Source organism: Chlorocebus sabaeus, chromosome X, assembly GCF_047675955.1.
Source record: "Chlorocebus sabaeus isolate Y175 chromosome X, mChlSab1.0.hap1, whole genome shotgun sequence".
Lineage (NCBI taxonomy): Eukaryota > Metazoa > Chordata > Mammalia > Primates > Cercopithecidae > Chlorocebus > Chlorocebus sabaeus.
Window position 1 is genome coordinate 48,214,347 of NC_132933.1, and position 13,089 is coordinate 48,227,435.

The 13,089-nt window shown below is 37.5% G+C and overlaps 1 protein-coding gene across 1 annotated transcript in view; it reads right to left on the bottom strand.

The window, feature by feature from the left end:
• IL1RAPL2 (interleukin 1 receptor accessory protein like 2) overlaps nucleotides 1-13,089 on the bottom strand; it is a 1,280,701-nt gene that overhangs the window by 605,580 nt on the left and 662,032 nt on the right. Inside the window, exon 3 of the mRNA XM_073013177.1 lies at nucleotides 11,276-11,549. Within this exon, the coding sequence (XP_072869278.1) occupies nucleotides 11,276-11,549 (274 nt within the window). The remainder of the gene's footprint in view (nucleotides 1-11,275; nucleotides 11,550-13,089) is intronic.

Below are 13,089 nucleotides of genomic sequence, written 5' to 3' on the forward strand. Positions count from 1 at the left end.
ACCTGATTATATTCATTCTAGCACTTTGTCATATACTGATGTATATGTTTCTCTAATTGATTCATCATGAGTCTTATATATTAGAGGTTTTGAAGTCAGAGTAAACAGACAAAAAGAGCCATTTAAGGATATATGTGCTTCAAAATTCATCTCTATTCTTTGGTGGAAAACAACTTTTAAGCACTTCTGTATATGTAAACTGAAAAGTGATCACAAAGGATTTTAAACTTGGTAAAACAAGAAGTCTGGTTCTCTGAAAATTCTTGCTTTAACTTAATCATCATTTTTCATGAACTTTGAATCTCTATTTCATTGCCCTCTGTTATCCATCTTTAATTAATAAAATTCTATCCTCATCACCAGACAATAATGTTCACTGATGAAACTAAAAACACACAGAACCACAGAACATTTTATAGGCAAGAATTAATGTAAATAACCATATCTCATTTATTGTAATATACAAATACAGATTACTATAAAAAACAGTGAAAACAGATAATAATTGAGAAGACAGTAGAGAAAACTGATAATGTGTATGAGCTCTGGAGTCAAACCTGTCCAAATCCCAGCTCCATCATTTATTACCCATGTGTCCTTGGGCAAGTTCTTTACTTCTATAAGTATCAGTTTTATCATCTTCAATAATATGACCTACCTCATGAGTTATTCTAAGGATTAGTACAATGCTTTCACATAATAAAAGCTAAAAAATTATAGCTAGTAGTAGCAGTGGCGGTGGTAGCAAAAGTAGAAATAAGAGATAATGTATGGAGTGCTTACTCTATGTCAGTATTGGTGCTAAGTGCTCATCAGCATTCTCTGACGTAGGTACTATGATCTTTGTTCATCTCCAAGTCTTCTCTCTCAATTAATAGCACCATGATTCACCCAGTTGCTTCAGTCAAAAGCAACAGGAGTCATCCTTTATTGAGCTTTTTCTCACATCCAGGACATCAGTATGTCCTATCAGCTCATCCTTCAATACATATCTGGGATTCATTCATGTCTCCCTATTTTTATAGCTACCACCACAATCCAAGCTACCATCACATCTCTCCTCAACTAATACAATTGCTTCTCAACTTGGTCTTCTTGCTTGTCCCCCTTGTAGTCCATTCTTACCAGGCAACCAAAGTAATCATTTTTAAAATGGAAATTGGATCATGTTACTCTCCAGTTTAACAAAAATAAATACTAATTTTATCTCTGACTACTAATTTAAAAATTAACTTTTTATTCTGGTCCATAATATGCAACAGCATCTGTCCTCTGTTCTCTGCCTGCTTTTCCAGCCTTATCTAGTAGCATTATTCTCCAGCTCACCACACTCCAACCAAAATGCCCTTCTTTAGCATTTTTTTTTTTTTTTTTTTTTTTTTTTTTTTTTTTTTTTTTTTTTGACGGAGCCTCGCTCTGTTGCCTAGGCTGGAGTACAGTGGCACAATCTCAACTCACTGCAACCTCCACCTCCCAGGTTCCAGCGATTCTCTTGCCTCAGCTTCCCAAGTAGCTGGGATTGTAGGTGTGCACTACCAGGCCCAGCTAATTTTTATAGTTTTAGTAGAGACAGGGGTTTCACCACGTTGGCCAGGCTGGTCTCGAACTTCTGACCTCGGGTAATCTGCCTGTCTCAGCCTCCCAAAGCACTGGGATTACAGGCATGAGCCACTGCGCCCAGCCCTTTCTTTAGCTTTCTTGAATATAACAAGCCTGTTCCCATTTCATTACCTTTACACATGGTATTCACCTTGACTGGAATACTCTGCCCCAAGATTTTCACAAGACTGGCTCCTTCTTGTCATTCAGGTCTCAGTTTGTATGTCACTTTCTCTGTGAAGCCCTTCTTGACCACCTAACTGAAAGTGGCCTCTCCGTCAGTCACTCCTCTAACATGACCCTTCTTCATTCTCACCAGTGTAGAATTATGATTACCCAGTGTAGTCTTGTGATTGCATTAGTTATTTGTATGTTTTCCCAACTCTAGAATGGAAGCTCCATTACTTTAATCTCTCCTTCAATGCATTTACTCAACACCTAATGCAAGTGTTCAAAATATTTTAAGTTGAATAACCAAATGGGTCTTTATTTTCCATGTGAGGAAAAGCAAGGCACAGGTCACACAGCCATAATATACCATCACTCCCTAGGTTAATGCTGGAGTCAGAACCAATAGTTCAGAGTTTGCAAACTGTGAGTCCCCTGGTTGAACCTGAGTAGTCATATAAATTGCTCAAGGTCACACAATTAGTAAGTAATAAAACTGGGATTTGACTCCAATCAGTTCAGCTCCAGAGACCATAATCCTAATAGGACACAGTAGTAGTATTAATAGTGATATAGAAGATTGCACCACAGTGTTAGGTGTAGAAGAGTCCTAGCTAGTTCAGTAACTCTCAGTAATTCCTCCTTTAGTAACTGCTTAAAGGCAGATGCTGTGTCATAATTTTCTCTTGGGTTCACCACAGTGAAAGGCACAATATTAGTCCATATAAGCATTGAATGGATATTTTCACTGAAGTTACTTTTCATGCCTGGGACTAGAGTTATTGCACATCTTCAGTCCTCTGCCCTTTTAAAGAGTTGTTGTTTCATCATTGACAGGAAGGAAGGTAGAGGAGAAGCACCACTTTATAGCAATAGAATCTTCTTGATAGAATACCTATTTCAGTACACTGTAGCTAGCAATAAGGACCCCTATACTGATAGGTGCATTTTTTTAGATACTCCAATAGCCACACAAGGGATTAAGCTGGAATTGAGCCTGTTGCCACATAAAGGGACACCATATGACTCTACTACTGAATGCTCAAATGTACTCTAGGGAGAGTGGCGGGTTTCCTTTAATCTGTCTTGCCATTGGAGTGTTGATTTTCCTGCTTCACTTCAATACAGATAAAACCTGCTGCAGCCCTACTTTAAGATGACTATACCATCACTCTCTAGGTTAATGTTGGAGTCAGAACCTATTAGTTTAGAGTGTGAGAACTGAGTTGAATGGTTGAATCTGAGTATGGGCTTTTTTGGACAGGAGAGTCCCATAAATTTAAACATTGAGAAATTTCACACAATTATTCAGATTTCAAAACATCAGAAAAACTGGCAACATTGGGCCTATATCCTTAGTGCCCTCTAACATTAAGGGGTCAGAAAGAACATGAGGAGTCAGGAAAAGAACTTATGAAATAGTAACTGATAGAGTATGAGGAAAGCCAAGAGAGTACTGTTCTCTGGAAGTCAAGTAAAGAATATTTTATCAAAAAGAAGGGAGTGATCAACTATGCCACATGACATTACAGGTCAATAGGAGAACTGAAAATTGACCTGCCCATTGGATTTGGCATTGTTGTGGTCATCAGAGACTTTTATAAGAGCAGGTTTGGAAGAGCGGTGAAGGTAAAGTTTTGATTGGAATAGGTTTACTAGAGAATGAGTGGTGAAGAACTCAAAACTGAATGCAGAGAACTCTTTTTTTATAAATAGTTTTATTGAGATATAATTGATACACAAAGAACTGCACATATTTAATGGGTACAGGTTGAAGGGTTTGGACATATGTAAACAACCATGACATCATTACCAGATAATTCTTTAAAGTAGTTTTTTCCAAATGGGAGCAAGAAACTGAGAATAGTGGCTGTCAGGGAAGTGGAGTTGAGAGGATTTTTTTTTAGATGGCATAAATATTGATCTATATATATGCTGATGGAAATGATCCAGTAGAAATAGAAAATTTCATGATATGGGGGAGAGAGGGAGAATTGCTCAGGTGATGTTCTTGGGTAAGCAAATAGGGATAGAATCTGGTGTACACATGAAGTGACTTGCCTTACATAGAAGCAAGGCCAATTCACCTGTGGTAACAGGCTGGAAGGCAGAATATGTAGGTACAGATGCCAGTAGGTGGGCAGATCTAGTGGCAGATTTTCCTGACTACATCATTTTTTTTTCTCTGTGAAACTGGAAGCAAGGGGGAGGAGATATTGAAGACCTAAGGAGTGGAGATGATATAAAATAGTCATCTAGACAGATGGGAGACTGAATGGTCTAATATAAAATAAAACTACCTGGTAGCATTAAAGGTTAATTCGAGGTCCCTGACAATGAATTTAAGGTGAAACCAGTCAATGTTATTATATATTTTCCTTCAGCCAAGTTTAGCTGCAAGGATGCAGGCATAGTATAGATGGACAGTTAGGTTTAAACAGTGTTATGGTTTCCACAAGCGAGTAAGATGAAGGGAGAAAGGGTCAAGAGAAGCAAGAGGGTGTATATGGGAGTGATTATAATGATTGATCCACTGAATTGGAACTATGCTAGATGGGAAGAGAACAAGGTACAGTGAAAAACATGTGAGATCAATGAGAAGGAGGTCTGGGTGGAATCAATAGATTATTAGAGGTAAGGTATATAAAAAATGAGCTAGAAAAATAGGAGGTAGTGGCGATAGAGTAGAATGCATGAAATGAGATTATGGAGGGGATTGCTGCAACTTCCAACACTCCAAAATGTTTCAGGTGGCCTGCCACACTCATCACATTACCTTCTTGACCTCTGAAAAGATTTTGAGTTTGCAACCCTGCATTAGGTTAAAACCTTGATTCTGAGCAAAACAGCCATAAAACAAAGTCACTTAAGATTGTGCAATGATACAAGGGATGAAACTAAAAAGTATATATAAATACCAGTGTTAGCCAACTCATCAGTGACTTTGAGAACAATTCTTCTTTTGTGGTTATCAAATATAACCTATTAATTCTTACAAAGCAGGTACTCCTGTTGACTAAACTGTAAACATCTGCTTCCTTCCAGTAAATAAACTGAATGAAGTTGAAATTGCATAGTTAATGTACAACAGTATGGTTATATTTCTAAACATTAAAACATCCAATTTAATGCTAATGAAATGAAAATAAAGTAAAACGGTTACTTCTTTGCTATTTTAAAATTTATTTATATAATTTTATTAACAAGTAGGTTATCAAATTGCCATGAAAAATAATGGAATCAGAGACCCCTGCTTATAACCAAAAGGAGGTAGAAAAATAACTAATGACATTTCATTTCAGGAATGAAATTCCTGCTGTCTCAAGATCCTGCTGTACTATCTTGATCTTTTCTGAGGTCAATTAATTCTATAAGATCCAGGCTTTCATTTTTCTGACAAGAAACTATCTGCTGTCCTGGAAATTGCTACCTGGGCAACCGAATTGTTGACACTTAACTTTTCTCGGATCAATAGTTAAGTTGGAATTGAATTATGAGATATGTTCACTGCCCTTGAAAATCTCTTGGTAACCGCAATGGGAAGTAGGGTAGGAGACTGGAAGGTGCTAAGAGCTATTTCTTTGTGTCTGATGTAGACTAGAGCATCACTTTCTTTTCTAAAGACACAGGTCTTCTTGCAATATGTCATAAAGTGAGTCCCATGATATGTATTCAATGAATGTTTATTGACTGAAATAAAAATACTTGCTTATATATGATGCCTAGGTATTTATAGGCCAGGATCATTTAAGTGACAATAAAATCAGGTAAAATTACTGTATACTTACATTTATTTCTTTTTATTTTTTTTTGTTATGGACTATTTCAAACATAATCAAAAAAATACACACGGCAATATGATGAATCCTCATGTACCCACCATATAGATTCAAAAATTAGCAACATGCTATACTTTTCGTTTCAAATGTATTCACTCCCTTAACTTTTCTTCTGATGTTGTTTTGCTGGAGTAATAATCATTCAAACGTGAATTGATTATTCACATTTGAAATCACAGCAATTGTGCTCCTGGCTAGATATATACTAAGGAACTGTTCAGAAAGATGTTGTGAGGCATTCAGATTTTGAGAACCTCACTTCTTTCAATGACTACTAGAGACCAAAAATATTTGGATAATGCTTCCCGTTTTATAAGGGAGCTCCTTGTTCTGTTTACCTTGTTGCAGAGGTAAATGGTCATAATAATTTTGAACCTCTAACTGATTCCCTGCACTCAGTCATAATTATCCCTAAATGTTAGGTTTTTACAGGTATTCAATTATATTTAATTGTGTGTGTGTGTGTGTGTGTGTGTGTGTGTGTGTGTGTGTGTGAAATGGAGTCTCACTCTGTCACCCAGGCTGGAGTGCAGTAGCACAATCTCAGCTTACTACAACCTCTGCCTCCTGGTTCAAGCAATTCTCGTACCTCCGCCTCTCGAGTAGCTGGGATTACAGATGTGCACCACCATGCCCGGCGAAATTCTGTATTTTTAGTAGAGACCGGGTTTCACCATATTGGCAGGCTGGGCTTGAACTCCTGGCCTCATGTGATCCACCTGCCTCGGCCTCCCAAAGTGCTGGGATTACAGGCACAAGCCACCACACCCAGCCAATTGTTCTTTTCAATATCTGTGAATTCAATGCAGGATTATATGACTATATCTATCTTCATTCACAGCTTAAGTCACCCCTTGTTCCAAGTTGTTGAGAAAATGATATGTGAGATTTTGTCAAATAAGATTACCCTCATCATTTTTATCCTATTAATTCATGCTTCCATTGCAAATACTGGTGTAATTCTTGGATTGGCATTGTCTCTCAAAATATGACTTAATCCTCTACTATTCTCATATTACCAGACCATTATTATGCTGGGAAATTCAACTAATCACTCTTGAGACTGGCCAAAGAAAAATTTAAAAATTATTCAGTAGCCAATTGGCTACTGAAAGGTCACAAACAGTAAATTTTTCTTGCTGTCATTCAAATGGGTGGAGAATATTACTAAATATTTCATATCTTCACTTTTAATCACAATGACATCAGTAGAGTAACTTTTAATGAGATCAATAAAACATAGAAAAGTCATCCTTGATTACCTTCAAGTGGTATCAAACTGGAGATTTTAGGTGAATACTGACATTGTCAAATTAAGAGCCCTTTTCACTATAAATGTCACTCTTGGCAATTGCATAAAATCACCTATATGGACTGAATTTCTCACCTGGCACATAGTAGAAGTCAGTGGCCACTACTAGATATGAAAAACAGGTTCATTATTTACAGACAGATGCTATTTCACTTATATACCTGGAATAGATTTATGTATCTCTGAGTTGACAAAAGACTGGTTGATTCTGTTAGAATAGTGATTTCCAAATATTTTTTTCCTTACTAAGGCACACATGGGAGATTATATTCAACAGTTCCACCTATCTCTATCAGTCCCAATAGCTCCCTAAGGCTTGCTGCACAAAAGTTAAAAAGTCACCAGTTATATTTGAATCTTAGTGGAATTCTTTTATCTTCTATTGGTCTAGATATGAGTTGAGAACCTCTGACTCAGATGGTATCCAAAATACACGTAAAAATGGCAAATCTGAAATGTACTTTAAAGAGAGGGTCACCTATAGGAAAGGACTTCAGGGACCTTGGGAAGTTCCACTATCCCTAAAGTACTCCTTCACAATCTATGGCTTTGTTTAAAAGCAAATAGACTGTCAGCTGAGAGGACTCAGAAGCAACAACACCCCAGTAGCAATGAGCATACCTAGCAACCAAATCTAGGTTTCTAATGCAATTATTCATTAGAAAAACAGGACTCCTTGGAAAAAATGGCTAATTCTAGAACTGGGGCACAAAATATATAAGATAAACCTGGAGCATCTTTCTACAATGTAAGGAAATGCCAAAAAAATAAAAAATAAAAAATACAACCACCACTCCATGATGATAGAGTTATATCAAAGGGACAAATGAGCCAACTGAAAGAGCTTCCTGTGGGCAAAGGTGGAAGAATTTGAGCGAGAAAATTAAGTAGAATTGCATTACAAGTCGGTGTATAATATAAATATTAATGAGTCCATACTGATATAAATAAATGATGGAACGCATAAATAAGTTGGGAAGGGGAGAGACAAATTTCCATGCAGAAGAATTTGAAATAATTTATGTAGATATTTCTTCTTAAGTGTGGACTGTGAATAATAACTTTCTTCCAAAGACTACAGTATGGAAAGGAAGAAAAAGAAAGAATAAGTTTACAGAGAAAAATTATAAACACTACCTCAAGCCAGGTGATCAAAGTCAACATCAACAGTTATGAGTCATATTGATACTTTATACCCTTGATACAACGTGATGAGGATGGTATTTTACCTTTGTAATCTTCCTCCTCAAAACATATTACCCCAGTCTAACCATGAGAAAAATATCCAGATAAATCCCAGTTGAGGACCATTCTACAAATTATCTGACCAGTACACCTCAAACTGTCAAGGTAATCAAAAATGAGGAAAGTCTGAGGAACTGATGCAGCCAAGAAGAGCTTAAGGAGACATGACAACCAAATACAATGTGCTACCAGAGATGGGATACTGAAATAGAAAAAGAGGCATTAAGGAAAAACTGAAGAAATGTGAAGAATATATGGACTTTAGCTAATAATAATGTACTACTATTGGTTCATTAATTGTAACAAAGGTACTACAGTCATGTAAGATGTTAATAAAATGGGAAAGCTGGATATAAAGTGTACAGGAGCTCTACATTATCTTTGCCATAATTATGTAAATCGAAGACTTCTTAAAGTTCATTGAAAAGCAAATAGTGGATTTTTATTACAGCACCTTTTGTAGGGACAAAATACTGGAAACAGTGTATACTCATCAATACAGAAATGATTGACTGAACTGTGGCTTCATAAAATATTAAGCAACATACAATATTATATATTTAACCCTTCAACCCAGCAATGCCATTATTAGGTATATACCCAAAGGAATATAAATCAGTCTACCATAAAGACACATGTACATATATATTCATTGAAGCTCTATTCACAATAGTAAAAGCATGGAATCAACCTAAATGCCTATCAATGGTAGACAGGATAAAGAAAATGTGGTACATATATATACACCATGGAATACTATGCAGCTGTAAATATGAATGCCCTCTGTAGCAATGTGGATGGCCATTATCCTTAGTAAAATAAGGAATAGGAAGCCAAATATTGCATGTTCTCACTTATAAGTTGGAGTGAAACAATGAGAACACATAGGTACAAAGAAGGAAACAACAGACACAGTGGCCTCCTTGATGGTGGAGAGGGGGAGGAGGGAGAGAATAAAAAAACTACCTATCAGGTACTATGCTTACTACCTGGGTGACAAAATAATCTGTACACCAAATCCCCATGACATGCAGTTTACCTGTATAACAAACCTGCACATATACCCTTGAACCTAAAATAAAAGTTAAAAAAAAAAAGCTCTCTATCAATTGACTTGGAGAAATTTATACCATGTATTTTTACTAAGCAAAGAAAATGCAGAGAAATCTATAACCCTCTTTTCATTTTGTAAAACAATGAGGAGAAAATACCCATGTCAGTATGTTTGTATAATTAAAACAGTAGGGGAAATGCATGTAGGGATACATACTAAGTTGTTAATATTGCTAGGAGTAAGGGAATGGGTTTAGAGCAGAGAAGGGAAAAGAGGGGAGGTAACAAGACTGAAGACATTAACAGACCTGGGGAAGTAGCAACAATTTGTTTAATAATTCATTGTAAGCTTAGCACCTGTACATAGTTGACTGATGCTTTGCAAATAAAACTTTAAATTTGTGAAAACAACAAACAAAAAGCAAATGGTGTAGTGGGAGGAGAAAAGAGATAATTTTGATTGGTGGGTTTTTAATGACAGTGGGGGATGGAGATGAGACAAGCAGAGAGGAGATAAGCAAGGAAAGAGTAGCAGCACTCTAGAGAATATAGTGTCAGTCACTAAAGCTGAATTACATCTACTTCTCAATTTTGCCAAGAGCTGCCCAAGTAAGAGAAAATATTGCTTAACACTAAGGGTGTGATCAGAATGATTGCTGTTCTTCCAAGATCCTGGAGATTTTGCCCACCACAAACAGACTAAACTCACCATTTGCTCCCCCGTCACTCCACTTTTTTACCCTGCACACAAAAGTGATTCTTAGAGCATCCAGAAGGCTCTCTATTTATATACCACCTTGTTCTCCCGGCCTTTTGAACAATGAGGCTTCGCCAGGGGCTTCCAAGTGCTTTTGATGAGGAAGTGACATAGCTTTGGCATCAAAGTTCACAGGACACAAAAATAGGAAAGGTCTGCATTTCCAAGGAGTTAAAATCAAATAGTAGAGTACAGGTCCCTGGTGAGCAAGATCAAAGACTCCCAAAATTGCAGAATGGAAAGGTGGCTTAAAGGTCATCTCAGCTACCTACTTAAATACCTAATCCAGTCTCTATTTGAGATGCTAGATGCTAGAACCTAGATTCTATCACTGGGGTAGAGGGGGAAGGGAGAATCCCTAAGGGAAAAACGTACGCTTTTTACTGTAAACTTCTTGCAAGCAAGAATTGTGTCTGTGATATCTTCCCACTATAGTACCCAGAAACTCAGGATGACTGTGTATTTACAGAGCTCCATGTTGATTATTTAGACACAGTGGACTCAAACTCGCATTGCAAAATCTATGAAGGATTTCACCAGCAGTACATTTGCTGAGAAATCTCCCAGAAGCATTTGAAACTATTTTTCATCAACAAGAAAGGCAAGATCATGGCTAAAATGATATTTTAGATCATTTTCATGACCAGATATCAAGATAATTGAGTCAACTAGCTGTATGTAAAACTAATTGTTAATATAAGACCCTGGGGCAGGGGTGGGGTGAGGGAAGAAATGAGTCAGAAATTTTTCTTTTTTTTTTAAATTTTTCGAGATAGAATCTCGCTCTGTTGCCCAGGCTGGAGTGTAGTGGCACGATCTCGGCTCACTGCAACCTCTGCCTCCCGGGTTCAAGCAATTCTCCTGCCTCAGCCTCCTGAGTAGCTGGGACAACAGGCACCCGCCACCATGCTCAGCTAATTTTTGTATTTTTAATAGAGACAGGGTTTCACCATATTGGTCAGGCTGGTCTCAAACTCCTGACCTCAGGTAATCCACCCGCCTCGGACTCCCAAAGTGCTGGGATTACAGGCGTGAGCCACTGCGCCCGGCCCGAGTCACAAAATGTTCTAAATTAAATAAGCACACACAGTAAATGGGAATTCTACTTTATGAAAATCTAATAGGAATTTGCTATGTAGTTCTGACAGATAATTAGAACTGGAATTTACTGAAGCTCCACATGTACTGCAACCTTTCAAGAACATATCCATTATACAACATGAGGCATACCTATATGTACTCAAGTCCCACTCAAAAGACTATCAGCCATGTAATTGGACAATGTTTTCACACAACACTCACCTTAAAACACAAGTGTAGAATCCACTGTCTTGTGCCTCAGCTGAGTGAAACCATATTGAATCTTCCTCTTTACTCATCCTGACCTCTGAAAAGATGATGGGCTCTTCCAAATCACCTTTGTTTTTGTACCACATAAGCCTGAGCCCAGTGCTCTGAGCCGTGCTATAGTTGGTACGAATATAACTGTAGAAAAGGGCACATTTCACTCGGACTGGTTCACCTGCCAAAGCCATGTATGTCTTGAGATCCACTGACCAATCAATGCAGCCATCCACTGAAAGAAAATCAGAAGAGGCGTAAGACACAGTGAGCATTGTTGACAATAATAGTGTGAGCAGTAATCATCACCAACATATCCTAAGTGCTCCTCATAGATTACTTCATTCAATCTTCCCAGTGACCCTATAAGATAGACTTGTATCCTGCTTAAACATTAGTAAGCACAGTCCCTGCTCCAGCCTTGTGCCTTTGGGGTATCTTCCAATCTTCTGCAGCCACCTTCTGCTTGGGATAGACCAGATTCTTCAAGGAGCTTCAGAACTCGTGCCTATAGGGTTGTCCTGTGGCACCATGGCCAGGTCCTAATTCCAGCAGAGTGGCCAGGCAAGTTGTTTGCTTCTACTAGCCTTGCAGTATTTCCATCACATTAGCCTGTGAAATTGGACTACTAGAATGACGCTGACATATTGGTTTTAGGTGACTCAAATTGTTTATATAGACAGGAGCCCCACAAAACACTTATTTCCAAGAGACCTCTACACAGCCTAGAAGTGGTCCTGAGATGAATGCTTTTCTTATTATTTTACAAGTGAAGACACTGAAACAAAAGAAGTTAAATGACTTTGCCCAAGGTCACACAGCCAATAAGTGGTGGAAAACCAGTCTCTGATTCCAGATTGTGTTCTTAACCCCTACCCTATACTGCCTATGCCTATAATTGTGACAATAACAATTGTGCTATTATTTGCCTTTGAGAAAGTAAATGCTCTAGTTGAAAGCAGTAGGCACCTACAGTAATTATTTGCTGTTATATACATGCTAGTTTTCCATGGTATGACCTATTAATAGCGTACATTTAACTATAGGTCAATTTCTCTTTATACCCTAAGGCCTCCCTTTCTGCTTAGCTGCTGAGTGCTCATGGGAATATATTATATTACTGTCAGCTGTAATGAAATAATATTAGGTAGGTAAATCTACCATTTAAGAAAGACATGTACAGTAAATTCCTTATTTTCCAGAAGGATTAAAAATGAAATGCTGTGGCCAATCTCATATGCTGGTCAATATAATTAGCATAGCTATTTTATTTCCAATCTCTTATTTTCAAAAAAAATTCATCAAATTACGCTATATCCCTTCATTTTTCTTGATTACCCTTTAAAAAACAATCATCTCAGATAAATGTATAAACATTGCCATTTTAAAATTATATGTTTCACTTATGATTTTTTGAACTGATCTGCTTCCTTTTTTAGATGTTGAGAACTCTAACCCAGCGTGTTTAATCTTTTAACCTCAGTTGACAGGAAGCTCAGAGCTAAATGCAATGTTCAAGTGTAATAACTATCTTACCTCAGGATTTCACTTTCTCTATATGAGGGGTTCTTGAACTAGGGTTCAAGGACACCCAGTGGGAGGATACCTGCCTGGGCTTCAAGGTTGTTGGCAAAGCAATGTGCCTGTTTACACAGGTATACTTTTCTGGGGAAATTTTCCATAGCTCTTTTTACTTTCAGATTTTCAAAGGGGTCTATGGCCCAAGAAAGATTTTGAACTCTGATTTCTGATCTCTCTTTCTGACTTTGGCTTTC